Source organism: Clinocottus analis, unplaced genomic scaffold, assembly GCF_023055335.1.
Source record: "Clinocottus analis isolate CAN_PGR_092001 unplaced genomic scaffold, fCliAna1.0.p SCAF_13, whole genome shotgun sequence".
In the NCBI taxonomy this organism is placed as follows: Eukaryota; Metazoa; Chordata; class Actinopteri; order Perciformes; family Cottidae; genus Clinocottus; species Clinocottus analis.
The window spans coordinates 8788905-8816487 of NW_027175854.1; the positions used below are offsets into that span (position 1 = coordinate 8788905).

The window sequence follows — 27583 nt, forward strand, 5'->3', positions numbered from 1 at the left end:
AGTCTCAATGTAATGGAAGCCAATTTATTAGACAGCCTTAGTACATATTAAGTACACGTGGAAGTATTGTTTGTGCTTCAACACTCGCAAACATACAATCCCAATAAGTTAAACAGTTTTAGGACAGACTAATGCATCACTATTATTTTTTTCCTCTGATAAATAATGTTGATATAAATCAATTGATTTGACAGAGTAAACCCTATACAACAGCAAATAAATAAAAAAAATGAACACAGTCAAGCGTTTGCATCACAGAAAACGCATTAGTGCAATTTACAACTTGTTTGGCCAGGAAAGGAGGGAAGAAATACAAAAAAGAAAATGAATGGATTTAAGTTATTATTTCTGCAAAGCCATTCACAATTGAAGGGTTTTACATTGCACCAGAGGAAACAGGCAAAGAAAGTATAATTATTAGTTATTTTTCCAGTTGAACACTAACAGCTACTACAGCTAAAACATCACAAACACGGCGGCTTCACATCGACATTTTGGAAAGGAAAAGTTTCACTACATCACAGTCAGAAATATTACTAGTCAACAGTGAGACGCTAAAACAGCAACGTATGGCACAACACTACTCAGTGCATGGCCCAATTAAACATCATTACTAACCAATGATAAGACTTAATCTGACAGGATACAATACTGAAATACAACTGGCCCTTTTTAAGATTCATTAAATATCAGCAAGCATTTCGACATTAAAACGTGAAGTTTCTCCAGAAAAAGGAAAAGGTTGTGGCAAGTAAATACTTTACAGTCTCGGCAGGCAGAGGAGGGATGGTTCTGGCTTTTTACAGAGCGGTTTCTCTGTGCAATGTCTGCTCAACCAAGCAGGTTTTGTTTTTTTACACAAATACTTCAACAAAAATATATGCTTTGAGTACGAGACACCCAAAATGATGTGGGTGTGTCAATGGGCGTGGCTTCCACATTAGATTACACCTTAGTTCAAACAAAAAAACTCAGTGGTAGTTTTTTTGCTGCTTTTGCATACTGTCTAAAATATTCTATCCACCCCATGTATATATGTCACAGTAGACTAATCTACGAGTATACTGCATTTGATTTACAGTGCAATAGTTTAAACTAATAAGCAGGCAGCTGAGTTTACTCCGCTTCAGAAGTGGCCTGAAACGTTTCAAAGTGTGTATTTGGACGTTTCCGATACTCAAAACAAAAGGTTTTCGGTGAAGTATTCATGCTCAACATCTTAGGGGAAAAAGCTAGGTGCTAACTCTGCGGCTTCCAGAACGTCCACAATGGATACAAACACATTAACAGTCCACACAAGTCCAAGCATGCTACTGTATACGAACATCTCAAACGGGCAAAGGGGAACTCCTCTCTCTGGTGAATAGATTTTTATGTATTGCATGTTGACCGATATGATATATTTTACAAGATCAACCTCTCAAACTGCACATCCCTACTCGACCCGCTTCCATTAAACCTCGCACAAAGGAGGAAACAAAAAAACGACAAACAAGAGAAAATGTCTACCTTTTTGCACAGGTGTCATAGCATACAATATTACATTTTGGTACTTTCAGTTTTAAATGGCCTTCTGTTCAGATATTTAAACCTTTTTTTTTAAATTAGTTCATTTAGTTGCATCCATTGTAAAATGTGGGAATACTTGCAACAATGTTATTCTTTGATACATCATATATATATTTTTTTATCATCTAAGATGTCTTTTTCTTCTCAAGCAGGTTGCATACACATGTAGGGGGCAGGACACAGAGGCAGGATGGGTAGGTTAGGGCGAGGGTGGGTGAGGGAGGGGGACGGGGGGTCAAGGTAAAGAGGAGAGAGAGATGTGATTGGAGGATTTTAGCTTGTAACCTCCTCTTCTGGTTTGTTCATGGCCTTGAGCTGCTCCAGCAGGCTGGTGGGGGTGAAGATGTGGGTCGATCCTGGAGACACACACGTTCATAAAACACACACACACACACACATACAGAGCGTTAGATCTGCACGTTAGGAAGCAAACAAGTGAAAAATGTGTTTTCAGCTCTTGCTACGAATGCCTACTTTCGATGAGGGCACTCCCACATAATGTTGAACGTAAATATAGAAGCGCAGAGCAACCCAAAGTCATAAAATCATAATCAATTAGCCAGCAGGTTAAAATGGATAAAAACGATTAAAAAACAACTAATTTGAAAAGGTGGGAGATAACCAAGTACTTTTACAGTACAAACACAAGTTTAAATACTGTGAGTATTTCCGATCAGACTGTTATCCAGAATTATATTTCAAAAGAATACTTTGTACTCTTTACTTTCACTACGTTACAGACAAGAGCGGCAGTTTCTAGTTCCCACTTTAACGGAAGAGGTCATAAAATAGCTTCTCACTGTAGGCTATTTGGTCAAAATGTTTGCATCTCCAAAGTATAATTATTTTTGATTGTCCATACTTAAAACAAAAAGACAACATTTTCACATCTCCAATTATCCATCTATTTTAAGCTTTACAATGTTTTTGTAAAGTACCATGTAAACATCTTCCACCTCTGACTAATGCTCTTGAGTACTTCACTCTACAAACATACAAACTCATGAAGCCGTGGTAAAATACATGCAGTTGAACAATATGGAAGTACACAGATCGGTGACCGCACAACTGCCGTGAACTTAAAAAAACGAGAGCAGACTTTCTCTACATGTCATGATATCCCAAACCAGCATATCGTCTAAAATGAATGAAAATGTGAAACTCAATAACTCTGATAACACCGAGATGAACTGTTGTGACAGCTGAAGACACATTTCAGACATGGTTAAACTTCAGAGGTGCTAGACTGGAGTAAAGCAAACTTTTTTTTTTTGCAAAATGTGTCGCATCATCGCCAAATTTACATTTTCCAAACTTAGTTCTTTGTCATTAAAACGGCAAACAAAACATTTGATTTACTCCTTACGCAACATTGTCAACGGTATTTGACCTACATTGGTTTGTTTCTGTTGCAAAGCTGCATGTTTCCTCCAGTTTGGTTTGATTTAGCTGCTTTACATCAAAGACATAACAAGTAAACAAAAAAAACAAAAAAGTGACCCTGTGAGGGGTCAGAATGGGAGCTGGAGGTCATTTAAAAACAGAAGAGAAGGAGGCAAGCCCATCTCGAGTGATGCTGCTGTGACGGGGGTCGTGGGTGGTGGGTGGGGTTTAGTGTGGGCCACAGAGGTCAACGTCGGACTGGCCTCGCCTGCTTCTCTGCTGTTCCCCAAACACACAGCTTTGGGAGCCTTTTTGCCCCAGAAACACAACGCTGCCACGTTGATCTCCAACGGCACGGCATTTATTGCACATGGCTCGGGTAAGACCAAAATAGCATAACGAAAACAAAGACTTGTTTTAGTAAGTGATGGCCATTTTGCTCAGGAAAGTGTTGAATGCAGCAGTATGAGAGGGAAGAGGGGGTCATACTGCTTATGGTGAGAGCTGCTCACTGAGAAAACCAAACAGTTTGTAAACGATATCGCTTTAGCAGATTAGTTAGGAATGAGATGGTGGAGGACTACTATCTGCCACCTTTAGTGGTCAAATAAGTGTTCATAATGCTAATAATGATTTAAAAAATAGCTATAACTCAGCGGCAATGTTAAAACAACTTTTGGAACAATGCATCTATCATTTTGTTCATCTAGAAGTAAATTACAGATTAAAAACTTTGAAACACTTAACTTTTTGGATTGTTAGAAACGGCTGATTTGGGTATGTGCTCTTTTTAGTTGTTGTGGTCCTTTTGGTAGTATTTGTTTCTGTAGCAAAGTAAAACTAAAAAGAGTTTTGGAAGATTTTTAACAGTCCTATATTAGGGGAGGTGTGGATTAGTTGCATCGTTAGCTTTTTATTATTGGGTTGCTAAAGCATATCAGGTGGAAGGAACATCGCTACATCCTCAGACCGTGTCAGCAGAGAGTCATCATATAGGCCGTGATACGAAGAGCAACTTTTTGGGCAACTGGAATTTGTCTGAAGTGATTCGGGTTATCTGGCTGTTTCCCCATCTACGTTGCCCCAAAATTGCCCTGTGTGTCAGCGCCTTTTGAAAGTGATATCATGACCTTTCTGCGGACGAGCCATGTGAGCATGTGAGCATGTGATGGTGGGCTGTGAGAAAGTGACGTGGACGAAGTCAAAGGACTGGTAGTCAAAAGAAAAAGGAAAAAACCACAAGGGGAAAGAGGAGAAGATCCTTCTTTGAAATCCAACATCAAGTCAAGGACCTGTCCTTTATGTGAAAAAAAAAATCCAGTGACAAATCAAGGTGATTGTCTTTTGCGAAGGGTTAATTAGAAAATTAATCAGACAGTAAAAAAACTGATAAAGATGGATCTCGGGGGTAGATTAAATCTGTAGTGAGTTCAACAGGCTCAAGGGGCCTTTGGGTGTCGGTCGAGGGGCGATTTAATCCACCCAGCTGAGATGATGGGAGGAGGCAGCAGGGATGGGGTCACGACCCCCTCATACATGGCCGCTCTCCAGCACAGATTTTACTTGGGCTGAATCCAAACGTCCACCCTCTGGACTCGAGGCCCCTCCATACTGGGCCCCTCATGTTCTTTGGCCATATGTACCGGGGCCACTGGACTGCAAGGCTTCTTAAGACCGGCTTTTGCTGCATCCAAATGTGGCCTCTCGCCAACTATTCCGATTGGCTAACTCTCAGTATACGGGGACTGGAGCCTGATGGAGCGGTCCATGCGTTGAGGAAAGGTCGGGGGTTGCCCATCCCTGAGGTACACAGGGAGGAGGCGGGTGGAGTTACATAAAACAGTACTGAGTGTTCAAAGAAGAAGGAACAAGGAGGAAGCCCTTGTGCTGCGAAGGTTCAGAAAGGGCTTCTTTGTGCGGCTGCCTTTACTTTTTTCAGTGTGATCTCTCTCTCCCTCCCTCCCAATCTCTCTCTCTGCCTCACTCGGCTGTGGGTTCTGCGTCCTCAAAGGACACCCTAGTGGACTCTCGGAAGTCGGGGTGCTGCAGGTCCGATAAGAATTTGGTGGGGGTGAGCATGTGGGTGGAACCTGTGGAGGAACAGAGGCGGCTTCACCACTCGTCTCTCAGCACATGCCACGCCCCCTTCCCCACTCGCTCCAAAAACAAAAAGGGTTAAAAAAAAAAAAAAAGAAGAAGAAAAAATCTGTCGTACGGTACACACACACACACACACTCTCGCACACAGTTCACACACATTCACACACTTGCCATGTTGTACAGACACATAGAAAGACACAGAAAAAGACATGGCATGGCTGCAATTTAAAGACAACAGTTGTTTTTAAAGACAACAGCTGAAGCAGAGCACAACAAAAACTAACAAGACACTTTCCCATTGATAACACGGACTGGCAAAGCTTTAAGACATGAAGTAAACAGTACGGAGGGGTATAACACAAAGGGTTATTTAAACATAACACATTGCACACAATAGGCAGGTTGTCAGGGCTGTCTGCAGCTGCACCGTCACACACGGCCACTGTGCTCGTCTGGGATTGGTGGGATTCGAGATCAAGGCGCCGTCAAACAGGAAGTTACGTCGTCCTACATGAGCCGTGTTGTGGGCGGCTTCTGCTCGCAAAACCTGAACGTAAATTCCAAATTTGTCTTTGAATATATAAATTCTCCCTTTTTTTAAATAAACGTAGTGGACGACAGAATTCATATAGACCTGAAATAGCAAACCAAGATTATTAATTAATGAATTAAACTTGCAGTTCAACTTAATTCCAGAAAGTTTTTTTTTTTTAAACTGACGTTACATTGACAAAGAGTTGATTCGTTTCACCCCACGCGTTGACGGGGGAACAAAATCATGAGGTCGTAAAGAGCTTCATCTTTCTTTTTTTACACTAAACGTCTACGTCAGGGTTGGACTGTCCATTCGCTTCTCTTCCCGTGGTTACCGTCGTGTTTCTCCTCGCCTCCATCTTTATTGGTGTTGGCTCCATTTTTACAAGCTTTTACCTTCTGCGCCCCTCAGAGGACCTGCTGGTCAAACCTCACACAGGCCTCTGAAAATGCCACAAAAAGGACTTGAGCCCCTAAATTAAGACGCAGCATTAAGCAGCTTTCACGCTCTCTATAAAAAAATAAATAGTCCACCGTGTGTTACTCAACGCTAGGCTGAAAGGGCCGCTTCATCTTTAGTCTCCATCATCCAAAACCTACAAACATGAACACTTCTTCTCGCTCTCGGCCCGCGCTCAGTGGCGCCTCCCGTTGCAGTACTCACCAATGACGGCCTCCCACTTCCCATTGGCCTGTGTGACCTCGTAAGCGCAGCGCATCTCGCTGAAGGACGCGCCGCCGATGATGAAGACCATGACACGTGGCCCCGTGCGGTACTCCCCGGGAGTCTTATTCTTGTGCCAGTGGCCGTACCGAGCACTGGGAAAGGAAAGCGGGTTCAGGTTATGACGGTCCTACAGCTCGTTTTTGGGCTTATGTTGTAGAAAAGAATCCAAAATAAGGATGAAGTTTTATGTGGACAAAAGGGAAACTTTTCATAATCACATTTATTTTAAAATAGTTTACGTGAAATACTAAATATGCACTTGGTCCCTAAGTCTTCCAGGTTTACAGCCTAACTTTTGCTTCCCAGGTGCTGTTCCCCTTTAGGCTGCAGGTAGGAAGTGTCAAGCATTCTCATATTGGATGATTCACAGGTGATGATAAAAGACAACTGAATATTAATAAACACTAAGGTGGTACTAAGGTCATACACTTTGTTTTGTTAAAAGGAGATTTCGCCGATTTTCATGCCTCTGAGTTGAGGATAGAGTGTGAAGCTAATGAGGCCGATCACTTTGTGATGCTGAATCAATACACACCAGCGGAGCGGAGGATCAGTGGTACTCAACGTGTCTTCGTCACTCCCTCTCAGACAAACACACTCGCATGCAAGCGGAGTTGGAAATATTGATGATTTATTATTAGGTCAGCTTCCAGGGTGTTATTTAAGATATTATACTTTCTTTTTTACATTATTTAAAACATTGGTGATATTTCGTACTTTGGACTTTTTGGGGGGAAATAATCACAGTGGTCTTCTTGTTCAGAATCATTCTACAAGTCTGAAACGATCCTACGCAGCCATTACTGGAAACAAAAAGTAAGAAATTAGTATAATACTAATAACATCAGTGTCGCCTCATCTTTATCTGCAGCTTTGCGGGAAATACCGAGCTCAAACTGAATAAATAGACATGTCAAAAATCGAATAAAAAGCTGCGCAACATTCAAATGTTGAATTAGAATTTGACGGACACTTTGAAGCACGTCTAAGCTCCTTTCCTTTCCACGCCTCCTTTCTTTGCACACGGCTCACTAACCCGGCAGTCACCAGTATCGCCTCCCTGCTCTCCATTTTTCTCAAGTATTGATCCGTTAAGACTCATCTCCCTTCCCAAATTACAATTGATCCGCCTCCATTTCTGTCTTCATAATGTACGATGCAACAAGATGCCCCGCTGTGCATGTGTGTGTCTCTGTATGCGTGGGCGTGTGCGTGTATATGTACCTGACTGCAGTGGTGCTGAAGGAAGCAGAGGAGCGGGTAGAGATGTAGGGGTAGTGTTTGGTGTCCAGCTTATCTTCTATCGCATCCTGCAGAGGAGACAAAAAGACAAAGACCTTGTCAGCAATATTGTCTGCTTCAAACACACTTCAATCAGGGCTTCACAGTTGTGTCACGTCTCTTAGCAACCCTGTGTGGCTCCATCGTGGTGGTCCATTGGAGAATTGGCTGTGCACAAATAAGGGGCTAAATATAGTCACAACCAGGCGGGGAAAACAGATGTTTGGTTGTTTGGTGTACACGTCGACTGAACTGGAAATATGCTTGAATGAATATTGTTGTTTTCGGCTGCTAATTTTGAACCAATAAAATGCTATATTATCGTCTGGGCGGGGTCCCCGGTTGCGTTTCGTCTCTTCTCTTTACACAGACTGTTGATCTGCGTTCAACCAAAGCCTGCTCACACGTGATCGGTCAATGCTAAAACTGCAAACGGAAACCAGGAGGCTTCAGGTAACCAGACTCTGCATATGAATGTATGAACTCTGCGTTCTGGAGTAGTCAGCTAGTGATTGAAGCCCTTCAAACGCACCTCCATGATGTCCTTGACCAGTGGTGTCCAGCGGGACAGCTGATAGGTCTGCTCGCTCACACGCTCCTTCCTGTCCAGCTTCTTTCCTCGGCGGAGGGTGGACTAAAGAGCGAAACAACCAGGAAGTGAGAGAGAGGACACAAGAAATGACAACCAGTGTGGAAAGATTCTGTTTACACTGGTTGGTCCATGTAGACTGTAGGGACATGATGGAAAGTAGACAACCAATAACGGACAGGAGAAGAAGAAAAACACGCCCAGTGAGGATCTTACGTCTGTGACGATGGGGACGCCCAGGTTAGCCATGTTGGTGATGATCTCACTGTCCTCAGGGGGAATCTGAGCGTGTTGGATCAGCTTGTTCAGGTTCTCCTCCGTAATTCCTGAACACACACACAGGCACACACACACATACGGCATTATAAGATATGAACTGTGTGTGTTTACATTTAATATGATCAGCGTGTTCTGGGATGAAAGGGAATTCATGTTTTTGTAACTTGAGTGCAAAAATAGTCATTTTATTAAAACTCAAAATTGACGGCATACGCTTCCTGTATGCTGCTTGAACATAACCGCTTATTTTCGATGTGTCTGACCGGAAGTTACCTGTCTTTTACAGGCTCCTTTTCAGTCTCTTTACAGTATTCTTGTTTGTTTTGCTTTTTTTTAACCGATTTGTGCTGACGAGCGAAGTAGCAGTTCATTTCATTCTCGTAGATATTAATGAGTGCTGAACGACAGTTTCACGAGCAGTGAAGTTGTCCCTTTTTGTTCTGCAAGTTGCTATGACTTTTTGTTATGACTTTTACAGACTACAGATTTGACTTCTTTTTGTCGCCTGCGGTGTCCTTCTCACCATTCTTGAGGAAAATGTAGAGCAGGATGATGCGGATCTTGTCGTACGTGGTGACGTTGGCGTCCAGCAGGATGGGCACGATGGCCCTCATAGGGTCTTTGATCTTCTCTCCCTCAGCGTCCGTGCCCATAGCCAAGTCCTGAAAACACATGGAGCCTGGGTGTCACATCATGTTTGTCTTTTAAAATGGTCATTTAAAACCCGCAAATAGACATTTCCTTGAATCGGTAGGCTTTTCTTTGAAGTTGCTATTTCAGAAACCATTGCCATTTATCATGGCCGACTCTCCTCTCACCTGTTCCACACGACACAGCTTGTCCACTGTTCCCTGGTAGTGCTTCATGCAGTCCTCAGCCAGCTGCAGATGAGTGGAGTACTGAAAAACACAAAATATACACGGTCAGCATACACATTTACACATGCAGAAAAACTCTCACACAAACACCACTCCTATAAAACACACCGACACACCAGTAAAACACACACACGCACACACACACACCTTGCTGAGCTCCTTTTGGTACTGAGGCATCTTCTTCAGCATCTGGGACAGATCCCTCATCGTGGTCTGAGGAAACGAGCAAAAGAGTGACGATGCTGACAAAGACAACAAACTAAGACATTTAAATGAAGACCTGGTCACGATTTTGCAACACAATTGAAGGAATAGTTTAGATAATAGGAAACATATTTGCTTTTTAGACACATAGATACCACTCTGACGTCTGCACGTTAATTATAAAACAAATATCACATAAAACAAGCAGCAGCTTTACTCTCCACACACATTGTAAACAGGCTAAACAGCTAGCTGTTTACATTTTTCATGCTAAGCTAAGCTGATGTTTTTTTGGTTACAGCTTTATATTTAATGGAAAGACGAGTGATATTACAATAAGTTAATTTTCAAAAATGTTCCTTTAATTATCCCATACTTTTTTTTTAATAAAATACCGCATTCAAAGTTATAATATAATATGTTGTAAAAAGAAAATAAAAGTCATAGCATATGACATTACAATGTCACAGTATAGAATAAGTACAGACAAGATCAAAGTGAAGAACCACTGCTTTATAATGTGAAGTCGAACACCTACTAAACGCACACATGCATCTAATACAAATGAAAGAAGTTATTACCACGTTATAATCACACAAGTTATATAATACCAATAACTTGGCACTCCTGTATATGTCAACACATTTCCTGCAGCAGCATCCTTCCCTACCTTCTCCCCTGCAGTGTTCATCCTCTTGCTGGCAGAAAAGTCCTTCAGCTGACGGGTCACCTCCCTAATGACCAAACACAAACGGGCAAGGAGAAGCAGCAAGGTGAATTATTATTATTATTATTATTATTGCACAAGTCAGTATGCAAGAGACTGAGCGGAGAGATTTATAAAGTATGAATAAAAGTACTCACTGGGAAACCTCAGCTATGTGTTTGTGTCTCAGGCTCACCCACAGGTCATCGTCCTCATGCAGCAGAACCTCCTTATCACGAGAATCTCCCATGCCACTGGTCTCATACCTGAAGAAAGAAAGGGGATAATTGCGGTTCAAATGTTAAATGGAACCTCAATCATATTAGTCAATTGTGTTATTCGTACTTGTAGACGTCGTTTTCGATGGGCAGCAGGTCGTAGCCCATGGCCTGGAAGGTGAGCTCGTGCAGGACGGGAGAGACGGGATCAAACGCCCGGTCCAGGATGATCAGCTGTGAGCGGGCCTTGTCTGGACCCTGAGAGAGAAAAACACAGGAGCGAATGAAAGGGAGCAATAAAGATGAACATACTGTACGTATATGATGTTCTGCGTGTGATCATCTCAAGTACATTCTGAATGTAGAATTGTACATGACCAGCTGAGATGAATATAATCGCAACTAGAATAAGACAGCAGTGATGCAAAATAAATCATTCAGCAAGAATAAAGGGGGACACATTTAATTACTTTTCTATATGACATATTACCTCTCCCATAGTGGGGTCATCAGCCTTGTAGGCGTCCAGTTTGTCCTGAACCAGCTGGGCCAGGGTGGCGTTGTCCTTGTACTCGCTGACAGTCGGGACGTCGGATGAATGTGAAGAGACAGACCGACAAAAAGACAGGTGAGACAAAAAAAATAGAAAAGACAGAAAAACATGTTGATAAAAAAAAGACAGGTTTTCATTTTAAATGTCTCTTAGTTTCAGCAGATGCTTTCATTCATTAAAATAAAAAATGCTCCTGGCAGTTTAATAAATACCGGCTAACTTCCCAATAGTCACCTTAATTCATGTCCTGGTACAATATTCATTTTAAGTGTATTTAAGTACTTTTTTTAACACATTCTTTATTCCATTCCTGTACATATTTTTATTCCATCTGTTTATTTAATACATTTGTGAATTTAATATTCTTTTTTACTGCTATTTTTTAATCTGTTTTATTACTGTTCTACTATTTATTTATATCACTTAATTATTTTGTATCTTATTACTGAGAGCAGTGCTGCTGTAATCCTGTAATTTCCCCACTAAGGGACTAATAAAGGATTATTTTATCCTATCTATAGTCAGCTTTAACATGGTATCCCTCCAAATGAGCCTTTTCCATGATTGCTAAAAATGCCTCTTGTAATGCAGTCTACACCCACAGCGCCCCCTGCTGCTCACCCTCGGTATCTGACAGCGGGGTACTCCTTCAGGGTGGCGCAGAGCGTGGCCAGCTGCTCAGCCAGCCTCTCCATCACCGAGTTCTTCAGCTGGGTCTTATGGGGGCTGTAGAAACTGTGGAAGGCGTCTGGGTTGTCCAGAGAGTACACCTGCACACACAAACATGGACACCACTTCAAATGTTGCCTCGGCAACAACACTTGCTGGCCTTGGCGCTTTCCTTGGTTTGAGCCTTTCCGTCTTCCTCCACATCTGTTTATCGTGGTCAAAAGTTTCACGGTGACCTCACGTTGTCCAACCCGTGTGAACGCGATATCTCAGGTTCTTCAGGTCGTTTCTTCACATTTGGCACAAGGATGAAGTGATGAGGATGACCTCTGGGTACAGTAGTAATCTGTATTATTAATGCTACATAATTGGACTTTTTAATGACATACCATAATTTTTTCACACCTTGTATGACTGTTTGACAACTAAGCTTCACCTTTTTAATATAGTTTTGTGAATATAAAATCACTTTTTGTGACTTTTGAAGTCATACTATGATTTTTTTTAAACACACTGTACAATGACATCTTTAAAGCATACTGTACTAGAATTGTATTACTTTTTTATGCGACAGCATTGTTGCCTTTTCTGGTTGTTGTCTCTCCATCCGACTGTCACGGAGGCGTTAACTCTCGATGACGGGACGTTTCTTCAACTTTGACACAAACGTCCATTTTGACTTTGAACGGATTCAAATTTGGAGGTCAAAGGTCAAGATCACTGTGACCCCAGAATTGTAAACTGCAACTTAACTATTTGGTGAAGGCACACAACAAGTTCTTAATTACACTTTTCTAATATAATGTGCACAGTCTTGGTCAGCTTGGTCAGCTCTCTCTCTCTCTCTCTCTCTCTCTCTCTCTCTCTCTCTCTCTCTCTCTATCCTCTTTGTCCCATATATCCTTTCCTCTCTTTCCTTTATTCCGTCTCCTCTCCGCTCCATTTTTCCGTTCTACCTCGTTCTCCTCCCCTCCTTTTCTCATTCCTCCCTTGCCATGCTTCCTTCCATCATGTCCTTCTCTCTTTCCTTTTATCCCTTCTACACTGCTTTTCCTCTCCTCCCATTTCCTGTTTATTCACCTCCCTCCAATCTTTTTTTTGTCCACTCATCTCACCTCCTGTCCTGTTTAATTGCATTCTTCTTCTCCCATCCTCTTTTAGCTCTCCTCTCCTCTCCTGCATCACTCACTACCACTCCCTCCTCCCACTCCATCTGTCTACAGTCACATGAGCGCACTTCTACCCTGCAGAACGTTAGCCCGGCTGCCATTGGCTACCGCCTGCTGTTTGGATCCCGGCTCACCCAATAGGGCGAGAGCATCAGTGCGTGGGCGGGGCTATGAGGCAGCACTTTGCCCGCAGCAGAAAACCACTGACTCTGAATTAATCAAAGAAGACAGGAGGGGAGCAAAGCATTGTGGGCCAAGCAGCATCTTCAGATAGTATGAGAGAGAATGATGGAATAAATAAATGAGTAATTACAAATATTAAGACAAATAAAAAGCTTGCTAGAGAACAGTGAGTAGAGAGAGTGCAAGCGTTGTGCTACGATAGTGGTGGAGGAATGGCGGGACAATAAAAACAGACAAAGGAGGGACAAAGATAGACATGATGGAGGAGGCAGCAATTTGGAGAAGCAGGAGGGTGGGAGGGAAGCCGTTGTGACAAATGTGAGTCTCTCTCCAACAGTCGCAATAGACAGAGTGACCCGTGAGTTAGCAGCATTATGCCAAGCGACCACTGAGCGTGTATTTTGGTTTCTCTCTCCATCTTGTTTTGTGCCTCTACCAATTATCTTCATGGTACAATTCCTTGCTGCGTCCTTTGCAGCATCTCTCTCCTCCCACCTGTCCTAAATCCATCTCCAGCTGCTCAAACTCAAGCTTTATATCTCTGGATGTCTCTTTCCCTCTCTCTCTCTCTCTCTCTCTCTCTCTCTCTCTCTCTCTCTCTCTCTCTCTCTCTCTCTCTCTCTCTCTCTCTCTCTCTCTCTCTCTGCTGTGTCGTGAACAAAGGCAGTGACACCATCCCATTGACAAAAGACATTTTTCACAAGGACATTGGCACCAGACACAAACAGTTCCTCTCCCGCCATGTTCCTGAAAACATTTAAAAGACATACATCTTCTTTTTCTGTCGAGTTTACGACAGTCGGCACCCATGGACCGGCCCTTGCTCCATATTGTCTGGCATGGCCTTGGCATGTGTGAAAAGGCACAGGACGGCAATGTTCCTTGGATGTAGTGCATGTGTGGAGAGAGAAAAGTCGGCCACCATTGCCCATCGCCATCACACACAGCTGGATGTTTACCTGGGACTCGTAGGGCAAGAAGGCGATGTTGATCTCCGTCAGAGTCTTGATGGTTTTGGAAGCGCGGCTCTTCGTCAGCTCGTTGAAGAGAGGATCAGGGCAGGCTGGCCAGGGCGTAATGGATTAAAACATAATTATAATTGGTAGCAGACATAGTTATGCATTAAAGGGATTTTGATACATATCCAATATCTTATTAAAATACTAACTTGCAACATTGACCTATAACGTTTGCTTGGAGATGATGTTTGACTGCACTTCCTCAAACATTCGAGTAGTAACCTTTTTGACGGATTAGGTTATGATATTATTATTAGTATCACTCTTCTTATGTGAACACCAACCCACCAACCCACGTAAAGACATTTCTAACGCACATTTACAGTAAAAGGTCACTGTAGCGTTGGAGCAGTGCCATACTATTCATTGAATAAAGCTCATGTCACCGCTATGCAATGCAATGATCAAAAGTGAGCTCAGAGGAAATTACACTCTAATACAACAATGAGCAGTGTGCCAACAAATATGTAAAAAGAAAGCAGTTTATCTGAGACACACAGCGCTGCCACGGAAAACAGTAGAACGTAGAGCAAATTGAACGTCGAGCACCGGTGATGAATAGGAAAGGAAAAATAAAGACACGAGCATCGTATGAAGCAAATCTTCATGTATGTACTCACAGTCAGTGAAGAAAACATGGGCCGCCTTGTATTTGGCTGAATGAGGGTCTTTGAAGTCTGCGATGAGGGTGTGGACCGACTGAGGAGAGAGAGCACAGGCCATCAGGGACAGTTTAACAGTTTAACAGTTTAACAGTTTAACGTGAGTGTTTGTATGTGAATCAGCGGGTATAATTCAGTTCAGTCAAGCTTCTTTGATGTTGCGAAAGCCTTAAGTAACCTTATAAAAAATGTATATGTGAAACCAACACCTGAAAACACATGAAACGGACTTGATGTGTAGCAATGTGCAAAACATTTAGTTTTTTTTCCGCAGTAAGATTTATTATGTGGAGATCATATCAGACCTTCTCCCATATACTTTGGTAGGTGACTCTGCACTCAATTGTACCATTGACAATGAAGCCAGTGTGAATTAAGAGAGAGGGACAGAGAGAGAGAGAGAGAGAGAGAGAGAGAGAGAGAGAGAGATGTGTTTATGTGTGGTTTTCCGCGGCTGAGTAAACAGCCCTGTGTTTGGACTTCTCTGTTAAAATCACAGACCTGCTGCCATGGACACACCTCTGAATTTAACTATGGAGAGAGAGAGAGAGAGAGAGAGAGAGAGAGAGAGAGAGAGAGAGAGAGAGAGAGAGAGAGAGAGAGAGAGAGAGTACCTTCTCTGTGGGTGTAATCAGGTAAATGGCCTCCAGGCTGGGAAGAGGCTCTCGTCGCTTCATGATGTCTTCCACGACTGGAGAGGCAGAAACAAACGTGTGAACAGAGGAACACACACTCACACACTCACACACACAGACAAACCAACAACGCAGCGGTACAGAGGATGAGATGTGGCGTCTTACTGGTGATGCCCTCCGTCATGATGTCTGTCATCTTGCAGCAGGACGACAGCATCCTCATGCTCAGCTGGTCCACGATCAGTGCCTGGCAACAGGAAGTCATTTACTATGCAAACACGGTCCACTACACACATTACATGTTGCTAATAATGGAACTGTGTTATTCAAATAAAGCTTTACGTCACTGCCGGGCATCTTTGCGACTACTATTCATAACTCCTTTTAGCCCGCTCAGGCTTTTGTCCTATGTCCAAAATGTGACAAAGAAGTTAAGCGTTACTCTTTGCCATCCCTGCATTTACTCGCCGATTCAGGCCTATTCACTCGCCCCCTTTAATCTCAGCTGTAACTCTGCGTTGCCTTGTCCTTCACCCCCCATGCCTTAATGAAACATGTACTCACATGATGTTCATGCATGCGTGTCCTTTATGTATTTCAGTTTGCTTAATCTTAGATTTTATGAAGCTTTTTCCCCGCTGTTTTAATATTAAATTAAACTGCCAAACATTAACCAACCAGAGATCTCTTTGTCTATGTGAGGACATGTTGGTCACATGGTTGTTGTTGGATGTAGTAGTGTGATGTATTGATGACGTAGTGTTTAATGTAGTCATTTATTTTGTCACATCGGTGCCGTCCTCTCCATTACACCCAGAGTTTGGTATTATTTTATTGTAACTGTGGACTGCTTACCTTCCATTCCCCCTTCTTCTTCACCTTCTTGATTACATCATTCATAATCTCTGTAAAAGAAAAGAAGCATAATCAGGAATCTGATGGGTACACGATCTGATGAGGAAAGTTGTTTTGAGAAGCGAATATTAATAAAAAGGTACATGCACGGTCTCTCACACACACACACACACACACATACATACACACGCACACACACTCACACAGAGAAGAATGTATGTTCAGGCATCTTTGAACCCTTGACGATGGCCTCAGTCATTTCTATTATAGCGCCAATTAAGACAATGAAGGCAAACCTTTATGTCCCAACTGCATGCTGAACGATCTAACCATGATGTCCGTTTGGGGCACACAAAATGGCAAGATGATTGTATTTAGACACATCGAAAGATGCAGTCAAAATACATACTTTTAATAGATTTATATGTTTCAAGTTTGAATAATGGTATGATCACCATCTGCATTTGTTAAGTATGAAGAGTAATTGAAAAAACATTCAACATTACTTATAGAACTATGAGGTACTGCTATAACATGTACTTCATAGCAGCGGTGTGTTTGCGCTGATGTTTTGTTGAGGTTGCATTAGCTCACCGGATTAGAATCCAACTTATCAACAAACAAAACTGGTGGAACAATGCACCTTATCCAGCCCCGCTCTACTGGTATAGATTTGGAAATCCCATAATGTAATTCCTACACTAGAACACAATAACATGCAAAAGTCAAATATAGCCCCCAACAAAGTTGATGACGGCACTTTACATCAGTGGAATAAATCATCTGGATGAGGGTTGAATAAAAAACGTTGGGTTGCTAATATATTCTGTGTGTATAAAGACACACGGAATATATTGTATATTGACGTCAAGTGAAAATCGCTAATTGTTCTAAGAAAATAATCCTGTCCACCATGAGCGCATGACACGATGGTGATGTTTATGCCACAATATTGATATTGGCCTTCTCACAGCGCCAGCCGTCTGCCAGCCCCGTTAGGATAAATCCATTTTGGGTGAATTACTGTTCAACATCATACTGTGACTGTGAACCGCTAAACCCTTCGGCCCCGGAAAAAAATTGAGACTACAGAGATACTGATGGATTATCACAGATTAAACACGACTCGTACAAAAAAAGCTTACAGAACGCACATGAATTAAATATCAGGTATGTCAGCATATGTGTTTCTACTATAATAGTCATGTTAACAAGGTCAGAAAAAACATGGCATAAAAAAAGCCATGAAAAAAATCAATGTCAAGCTATGCTAACGACAGTGCTAACTTCTGCAGCACCGTGTCAAACAGGACAACAGGACCTGCTAATAGCTAGCTCAGCATCATTTGAATGGTGGCGAAATGTGGAGGCCAGAACAATAATGAGGGACAAAATCCAGGAAACAACATCTTTTCGTGTTTCTGTCAACATGGATGTTCGAGTGTTGTTTCTGTGTCAGACTGTGACAACCAATGATGCTGCACAAGATAATACCAAAAAAGAAAGTGTAAGGTAAAAGGAAGGACAGAAGGATAGATGGGGCATAAGCAAGGATATATAGATAGAAAGATAGATAACTTAAACCTTTAAAAAGCGGCATTCACACTATGACTGACTGGAATCTGACAGCATACCCAGAAGCACTGAGACTCCAGCCTGTACCTCCTGTCAGTCAGAGCAACTGTGTTTGACCCGCCTTTGGGACAGAAGGTCTTGGTAAGTTTGAATATTAGTAGAATATATCACTCAGCAGAATATTCTTTGTCATGGCAAACAAACTTTTCTAGCACATGGGCAGAGTATTTTGTTGGAGCTGTTGGTGAATCTGTGCTAAATGCAAAAAAAAAGGGGAAGTAATTAAAGCTGCTTGACTTTTATACTTAAAAAGTCAACATGTGTTTCATCCAGCAGTGGCTCCAAGCAACAGGATGAGACACAAAGAAGCGGTGAGGATATCCGTCACTCGTTTTCCCTTTTCCTCTGCTGCAGACGATTTGTTTCCTCTTGTTATGTGAAGCAGCATTTTTCTGATATAGTTTTTCTGACAATAGCAGCTCCAGTCACAAGTATAAACTTGTCTAATTGTCTGATGATTTATGTTTCAAAATGTCCCTGACTGTAATCCAACTTTCACACTACATCCTGTTTTAATCCTTTTCTTAAAGGTGAACTGTGGAGAAACAACAATATGTGCAACCCATGTAGGTCACCAACATATTGTATATTGATAGATATCTACTCTGGTGAAATATGAAAATATTGTGGGCTGTCAGGTTGTGGAAGCAAAGGTAAAACTGCACTACACAATAGTTTCATATTAGCAATGATTTGAATGATCAAAAGTTAGTTGGCTTCTGTATTGACGGACCCGAGGGTGATGATCGCTAATTGTTCTGGATTTCTGGTCAACAAACTCCACACTCATAAGCCTGCAGCTGTTTTAAGCTAATACACTCTGACAAAGCACTGGTCGGTGACTTATTGGTTAAGAAAGTGGAACATTTAGCAGTTAAAGAGCCAGTGAGTTGTTTTTCTCAGCGGTTGGTGGAGACCAAAGCAGAACAGAGTGAATATTGGATTACATTTACAAATCAGATATAATATACTAATGTTGCTCCATGTCAGCTGCAATCTACGATGCCTGCGCACTGCTCTCTACAGGGCGACAGCTGAGCCCGGCGGTTAGAAGCTAACTACCAAAACCGCAACAGGGCAGACAGCGCTAGCAGCGTTAACTTGGGGCGCTATGGGGCGACGACTGGCGAGCGATACCCACCATAGGACCTGAGTGCAGAACGCTGGTGATTAGTGAGCCATTGAAGCACTCACACTGGGACTCTTGTGCACCAGCAGGTACGCACAGCCAAATCAAGTCCAGTACAAAAAGAATGCCTGAATTTTGAATAATGACATATTTCACCTTATGTTTGCTATTATGTAAATAATGTATCTGACACAATGTAGACTGTGTGTAACTTGACTGAGAACGAAGATCAAAACTATGTCAGGGAGAGGCAGCACTGTGTATTTTTCCTTTCCAGCCTCCTGATAGAGGCACAATGATACAGGAACATACCGGTCCAACAGAGGGGAAGGGACCTGAAACAACACAATGCAACAGCTGTGTCAACCAAACGCACACACGTCTCATAATCTCTCACATCCAGTTTAACAGGATACACTTCCTCATGATAGAGCAAAGGGCCAACATTTTTTGTCAAACTATCACACTTTATAATTAATACAAAAAGGTCAATTAAATTTTACAAAAATCCTACTGGAAAACATTTGAGATAGAATCCCATATATGTTTGTGTGTGTATATATATATATATATATATATATATATATATATATATATATATATATATATATATGTATATATATATGTATATATATATGTATATATATATATATATATATATATATATATATATATATATATATATATGTTATATAAATCAGTTTTTACAAACCAGACAGTCTCATTTCACCGTAAAGAACGTCATTCTGCCACAATAACAAGCAGTGTGACGTTGTTGTGCAACATGATATTGACGATTGGATCAATGTACAGCGGCTGTGACTCGACACATTATGCAGCAGTGAAGAGCTGACGGTTTCTCCCTTTGCCTCGCAGTTCTCCCCCCTTCGGGGACTTTCACCTATGAGTACATGACCCATTTTTTTCTCCCGATCTCAGCTTCACAGCAGCATCCCTCCCAAGAGAATCTGACACGGCTGATCTTAAAGAGACATGCAGACATTTCAGCGTGGCCCGCACTGAAATACAACGACAGCCTCCACCGCTCATCAGTTCAGGCGCTGTTTTAGCTGTGTTTGTAAAAAGAAATTCTTGAAGATTCACTTTTAAAAGAAGATCTTAAAAAAAATCTTCATCTTCATCCACTGATAGAATGATGTCGTACATACATGATGATGTATGTTCAAGTGTTACAGCATTGTAGATATTGTCAAAGATCAAATCTAGAAAACCATGGAGTCCATTATTTAATAACTGGGATACTAATAAGACATTTATTGACTGAAAATGAATCAATGCCAATTACGGACATTTTTGATAAAAGATGGCAGGTGACATGTTAGCATTTTCTAGTTTGAACTTCTCAAATGTAGGAGAAAAAATCATCTCTCCTCTGTTATATCTCATTAAAATTGATTACACACACAGTCAGTTTAAGACATCACTGAGCTCTTGCTTTTAGACCTTATGGACCTTTTTGAAATGGTGATCCATCTGTTTTTCATCAGTATTGTAGCATGAAACCACCATTATGGTTCCTTGCAGGTCAATGTATCTTTTGCAACGTACTTAAAAAAAAAAAAAAAGATGTACAACTATAAAAGCTTGCATCACAATACAAATCTTGAAACCCAGAGCTAGTCTGCTTTCACAGCCTGATATTAAACTGCAGTCTGGTCAAACAGGCCCCAACCAGCACAAGATGGTTACGGTAAAGCTAAAGAGGATCATGAGTTTGAGGCCTCTCTGACATTCAACATCGTCAGAGGTCACGCGGGTTGAGGAGAGGTGCAGGTCACCCTGGCAAAACAGGAATTGGAGTGATGGAGGACCGACCCCGATGTCCTGCACCGATGAGTGATGGGAGATGAAGAAGTATGGGAAAAGAGAAGAGGCAGCGGGTCTGTATATCTAGACTGTGTATTAGTGATAGATCTGGATCTCTGGTTACTGTGTTGGCAGTGTGTCCACTCATATCCACTCATACCCATGCAGTACACGTACGCCTAAAAGAGGCCACAGGAGCACCCTTTATATTTTCAAAAGGGCTTAGCATTGCCAGCCACTGGTGTGTAGAGGCATCAACCCACAACTGTGGCGGTAAAGGACAGCAACAATCAACATATCACAACACATTTTTTTTTAAAAAGCAGGCGTTGAGGCATTACGATCTTCTGTAATAACATACACAACACATCGGACACTTTGGCCAAGTGGTCTGCCAACACTTGCACAGCACATGGAGCTGACAGCCATCTTTATTCACACGACAACAAGGAGCTTCTGTGACAGGAAATGAAAGGAAATGAGGATATTGACTCGTTTAACAACATGAATGCTTGCAGTCTGTGTGTGGTCTCAAGGGCGTGTTTAACCTGAGCATGAACATTACCTACCAGTGGATGATGTGTACACTGGCCCGCCCTCATTAAATAGTGTGTATTTCACATGCAAAATAGTATCATATACTATCATGTATATCATGAAGGTACAGGTCAACAATATGTTCACAAATCAATGAGTTATTTAAATGCAGGTTAACCACTGCTTTACCCGGCTTTACTTTAAAGTATCGAAAGAGTTACAAATGAAGTGTTCTCTGGATAGATGTAAGTGTGCGGATATCTATCCCACCAGTAAAACCTGGTGTTATAAAACTCCTACTGGTATGACATAATATATTTGATGGATCTACTCAGGGTGGCAAGACCAGGCTCTCTGCTTTCACGATCATGGTAATACTTAAAGCATACATGAATTGCCAATAAGGACATAATAATAGAGAAGTAAAACAAAAAGCTAAAATGTATTACATTTAAAATATACTTGTAAAAATGTCCATATTTTAAGACCTTATTATCCTGCATTAAAAAAAAACTGATTTGAATGACTCATCCTGCACTGTGTGTAATGTATTCAAATGCAACTTCACGATGTTAGCTAGTCTCAGTTTGGTAAAGACTGTTTATATTTCCAGGAGAGCGGGGTTGCAGTCATATGTGTTTCTTTCTCTTGTGTCCTGCTGATCCAATAATGCAGGTGAGGAAGGTGTGGCTGGAGGCCAACAGGCCTCTTTATTGTGATTCACTCACACACAGAATGATGTAATCACATCCCTCTCTTAATTATACCCCAAATATTATATGTATATATATATATATATATATATATATATATATATATATATATATATATATATATATATATATATATATATATATATATATATATATATATATACTACATAAATATAATATATACTTTGATTAGAAATGCAACACATTAAGGAAGCTGACTGTTGTTCTACTGTGACTTTAAAATTGGATTCCCAATTCAAAATGGTCACCGACACATCCATTTATCAAACTGATGCGTCAGATAATCGCTCTGGCTCTTTAACAGAAGTACCAGGGCAAGAAGCTGCAGGGAACCATCCGCTTGATATGCAAAGAATACAATTCAAGAAGAAATTCAAGCAACGTCTGCGTTGTCTTTTTGTGGTTTACCACCGTAATGAAACCAAAGGCAAAGACGGGAAACGTACGCTTAAGCCTCGGGTGCTGAAAATGGCAGCCAGTATATAATAGACTGTAAAGCAAGCGATCCACTGTGTAAAAAGCTGGCTGGAGGGGAGGCTCCGTCTGAAGCTCAGCAGCCTCCTCCAGCTCAGCTGTACTTGTTAATGTACAGCATGAAGGGCAACATCATGTTAAATCCTCTCACGGTTAAAATAACAGCTTGACACCTTGTGCTATCCTCTCTCTTGTTCTCTCTCTTCAATTGTCTTTTTGTTGACGAGAGCATCTTGACTGCGAGTAGATATTTCTGTAAATATGTTTCCACAGTATGCATACTGTGTGTTTGCAAAAGGAGGATGGAGGAAGCCATCACGTGCTGCTGAGCGGAGTGGGGGTGGAGCGTGTCTGCCAGCTCTGACACAGCACTCTTCCTCAGTGAGAGAGAAGGGAAATTCATTAAGATTATGAGACACCGCAACATCCAATCAGAGAGCTCCATTTCAGCTGGCCCTTCATGCTCTGCAACCACGGCGACATGACATTTCGGCATTGGATTTATTTGTGCGCGTTTGCAGGGTGCAAGAGTATTTGTTGTGTGTGTGCGCATGCGTGTATGTGTGTGTGTGTGTGTGTGTGTGTGTGCGTGTGTGTGTTATGGAGGCCCAGGGGCAACAGGCACTGCGTCAGACCCAGACGAGTGTGTGATGCACTGGTTCACTGATGCTTCCAAGGTCAGGTGAAAGCAAGTGCGTGTTTGTGTGTGTGCATGCTAGTATGCGTGTGTGTGTGAGTGTGTGTGTGTGTGTGTGTGTGTGTGTGTGTGTGTATGTATGTGTGTGTGTATGCAGCGATATTCATGCATGTGTCCCCTCAGAGAGGAACAAATACACACCAGCCTGCTTCAAGATACTTCCTAGTCAGAGTCCACTTACACTAGCTAGTGACAAAAAGGAGGTAATAGCTAGCTTGGCGCTATCCAAATACCAAAATAAACCTCACCAATACTTCTGAAACTCACAAGTTAGCACGCTTAATCTCATTTGTTTATTCCGCACATAAAGTGAAATGCAAAAGCAACACTGTATGGTTTTAGGTGGAGGTAAATGTTGGAGCTATTCAGTGTATCTATCTCCTCAGTACTGCAGCGTCTCCGGCTGCAGCGCAGGTTCCCTGATCCATCTGGTGATCACAGATTTAGACGCTTCTCTCCGTACAGGAACAACAAAGCCAAACCTTGTCACGTCACCGTGACGTCAAGGCTCTGGGAAGCTGCACAGTCACTGCGCCTAGCTTGTTTGCCAAGAAATTGAACTTTGAACAGAGCCGGGCTATACATCCCCCCCCCCCACTTCCTACGTATGCTAAGCTAGGCTAGCCACACCCCACTGGCACTGCAGCTCTGTACTTACCGCACAGGCATGAGAGGGGTGTCAATTTCCGGACACTTGTCCTCAATAAAACAGCAAATAAGCATATTTTCTAAAATGTCAAATTAGTACATAGATGTTTTCAAAATGACAAGACGGCATTAGTCAACACAAATACAGCTCAATGCGCTCACTTACAACTCCACTGGCATCTTTCAGCACAAGCCGGTTGTCGCAACACCAAACAGTTAACACTTTGTCGTATCCTATTGTCAAAATATACCACTATGAAGACATAGTGACAGTTGATACTACATGGTATATATCCCATAGCGGCAGTCACTTGTACTCATATGGAATGGAACTAATGGACAGTTTGAGAAAAAAAAACAACAAGATTAACACAGGTAAATGCAAACAGCTTATTTCCACCTCTGCATTCCCAGACTTGCCCTTAACACACAAACAGAAACAACTCAAGTCACTTGTTTTGTGTTGTCGGTGTGATGTCCCTTTGTGACTCGCTGTGGATTACGACTGTCCCTCTGATCCGCTGACTCATATGAATAAAGTGATCAAAATGCCACGAAGGAGAGCCGTTCAGAGTGGAATCTAAGTTTAATGAGCGTAAGACCAAGTAATTGCAAAGGCAGATTGTTTGTTGCGTGGGTGTGTATGAAGAAAAACAGCACCTTCACCTGGACATGAACACCTGCACGATACGTTGGCTGCATGTGAAGGGGACTCTATCGGTCCTTAGTTCACTATGAAGGCCTTCTATGGCTTAGTAAAGTGTGCGCCTCCTGAATGTTGAAACAGAATATTGATGGCAAGGTTGTAGTGTACCAAAAGAACCCCTGTGCTCCCCCAGTTTCATCAATCCTGAGCTTTGAATCAATCCAGCGGCTCAGGTCGTTGCCGGCAGCCGATATCATTCAGCTTTATCTCCCCTCTGTTGCTCTCTGGGACTGATGCATGTATACAGTCGTGGAAGGGGAGGATGAGAGCTCTGCTCGCTGCCCATCCCCCTCCATCCTCCTGGCTGCTACATCCACTGCTGCAGAGAAGACCCATGATGGTGTATACACCCCCTCCATCCCATCCCCCAGCACCACCTCCACCAATACCCTCCCGGCTTCACCTCAGCCAAACAGAGCGCAGGTGTTGCCTGCTGCGTCCCTCCTTTACTGACTGGGATACACGCACGAGTGTTTACGTTGGTCCGGAAAAGAGAATTCAGTCGACACGGATGGGGCTGCGTGTCCCTGCCTTTAGTTTTACTCACTGGTTTATGTAATTGCCGGTTACAAGGCCGAACTAAAAGGAACAATACATGCAGGAATATTTGGCAGATCAAGCTGTGTTGTGTAATGCTGTAGGTGTGCAGATGATATCATTGCTATCAAATTTCAGTCCTCGAGTAAAAGAACAATCTGCTACATTACAAAAAAAATATTGAAGGCTATGAAAAGAATCTCCTCCAACAGGACAGTAATTCTGTCTTATTAGTGCAATATTATTCATGACAAAATGCTCATCTTTGAGATTTACAGATGTCATTGTTCAAATCAGTGATTCCAAGCAACGAAATCACACAAAAATGGGTCAGAAAAGTTGTTGGTTGAGACAATGCACAGTCACAGCTTCATACACAACACATATTCTCTCGTTTGCATTTCGCGGTTGTTAACTGTTGGTGGCTCAGGCTCAAGCTCGTGTGGGAGGCCTGGTTCATGCAGCCAAGGCACAAACCCTTTCCCCTCCTCTCTCCAGAACAAGTGACTCTGTGAGACCGGAGGAGGAGGACGTGTCGCTGTGCGTGTGCGTGAGATGGGAGTAGGGGGTCTTTGCAGCACATGACCAACGTGCCAATGATCCGCACACGATTCAAGACATTTGGAGATTCGGCGATCTTCTTGACAGAGAGCGAGACATCACTGCGGGGCGCAGTGCGTGGGTTTCTGTAGTGGAATGTGAACCCGAATCAATAGCGAAACTACAGATTCATAACGAAGCAAAATCCTGCACCACGGGAAGGGCCCGTAGAAGATAACGAGGTACCGCGCAGCTTGGGGGAAATTAACGGAGAACATCGGTGATGTAGACGCCGCATGGCTGCGCGTGAAGGGGACTCTATCGGTCTTTAGTTCACTATGCAGGTCTGACATAACCACGACCGCCAGCTCTTGCACCCAGCTGACCCTCCTCCACTGAGCAGAATCGAGCTGCGCCTCCATGTCCAGGCCTGCATCAGCACCACACACGCAAATACTCGCGCGCGCGCGCGCTAGCGGAGCATCAGCCGGAGTAAATTAGTCTAAATGGCCAAATCAGTAGTGTACAGCGGCGTGGAAAGCCGTAGTGATGCAGGATTACACAGGCTGCTCGGTGGCGCACTGCCAGCAAAGGGCACGGTGACGATGGAAGGGCATTCACGCAGTGGTAAAGCGCACAGGCCCGCAGATAATGCGGATTTTCTTGCGAAGCGGCGTTTTGAGAGCAACTTTCTCGTCTTGGACACAGTCCGCCATTATTTTTGTTGCGGGGCTGCGAGTGTTTTACGCAACCGTGTCACGCTCTCATCAGAAGGGTGAGGCACTGTTGAAATCAGGGAAGCCCAGGGACGCGGCAGGTTAATCTGTAACCACTTCATCACCAATAGCATTACGTTAGATTATTACAGCATTGTTTTTAAAGGCGCGTGAGGCAGGTGTCCGCAGTACCTTGCATAAACATTCAAGCAAAACCACAGTTAACCTCGCAGCTATGCGGTGCAGATTGTTCCTCAAAATAAACGCTAAGAAGGGCGTATGTGGGCTACGTTTGCCTCCAGGCTTTCTGTATCCCTCTGGAGTGGGATGGCTACGTTCATCAGTGGGCTAATCGCCGCTAGTTCAACACAATGTCGGGTCTCCGCCGCTTGGAATAAATTTGCGCATCCGCCCCGCAGCAGCCCGCTGAGGCAAAGCAGCCTCTGCGGGTCACCCGCAGCTCACTCACTACACGGCCGTGGTTCGCTGTATAGGATACAATGGAACACCAAGAGCGCCACCTTCTTCATCATCGTCATCATCATCATCATCCTCCCGATGCACTGGCTGACATCCGCATCCCGCAACAAAAACACACGCGCGCGCGCAAACACGACCGCAATTGCCCGCACAGCGCATCTCAGAGCAAAATAGGCTAATAAAGACATAATCTTACTTTCGCCGACCACCGCCTTTAATCCGATAGGTGCCATGATGCTGCTGAGTGTTGGACTGACTGTTCTCCCTCCGCTTCCTTCCTCCCTTTCTCTCTCCCTCCTCTCTGCGTTCACCTCACATCGCTGCGGAGGAGCCTCCAGTTGGAAACGTCACTGCGTATCCTGACGCATCCCCCCCCCCCTCATTGGTGAAGCTGGACGTTTATATACAGTCGATGGGTGTGTGGCTACTACTGCGACTCATTAGCTTGTTACAATAGCTTTGTAATTGAGTCCCTCATATACCCTCATGTTATTCTGACATCTCAAAATATATTGTACAGCCTTCTATCCAGAAACATGGCATGCAATTAGGCCCATTACACGTATTAGTAAGTGTATGTGTTAGTATTAGATATTAAAAAGAATAGCTACAATACTCTCTGTATGCAGGAGTTGTGATGTAATCCCACAGTGTTTGCTTTCGATGGTGATATTGTTTTAATGGCTTCCAATTAACTGATTTGGAGGTTG

The 27583-nt window shown here is 42.8% G+C and overlaps 1 protein-coding gene across 2 annotated transcripts; it reads right to left on the reverse strand.

The window, feature by feature from the left end:
• Positions 1 to 10: 10 nt before the first annotated feature.
• stxbp1a (syntaxin binding protein 1a) lies at positions 11 to 27203 on the reverse strand. 2 transcript variants are annotated; one of them, XM_068574392.1, is made up of 20 exons: positions 27070 to 27203; positions 16214 to 16263; positions 15524 to 15605; positions 15338 to 15414; positions 14682 to 14760; positions 14002 to 14105; positions 11643 to 11791; positions 10959 to 11043; positions 10596 to 10726; positions 10409 to 10516; positions 10215 to 10278; positions 9488 to 9553; positions 9281 to 9361; positions 8986 to 9124; positions 8400 to 8509; positions 8127 to 8228; positions 7538 to 7623; positions 6251 to 6405; positions 4883 to 5042; positions 1836 to 1925 (listed from the first exon to the last, which is right to left on the reverse strand). In XM_068574392.1, exons 1-19 carry the CDS (start codon positions 27104 to 27106, stop codon positions 4933 to 4935), a joined length of 1815 nt encoding a protein of 604 aa, XP_068430493.1. In that variant the 5' UTR covers positions 27107 to 27203; the 3' UTR covers positions 1836 to 1925; positions 4883 to 4932. The 2 variants fall into 2 exon arrangements, with proteins under 2 accessions (XP_068430494.1, XP_068430493.1); XM_068574393.1 differs by lacking the exon at positions 4883 to 5042 and having other exon boundaries at positions 11 to 1925; positions 27070 to 27202.
• Positions 27204 to 27583: the final 380 nt, after the last annotated feature.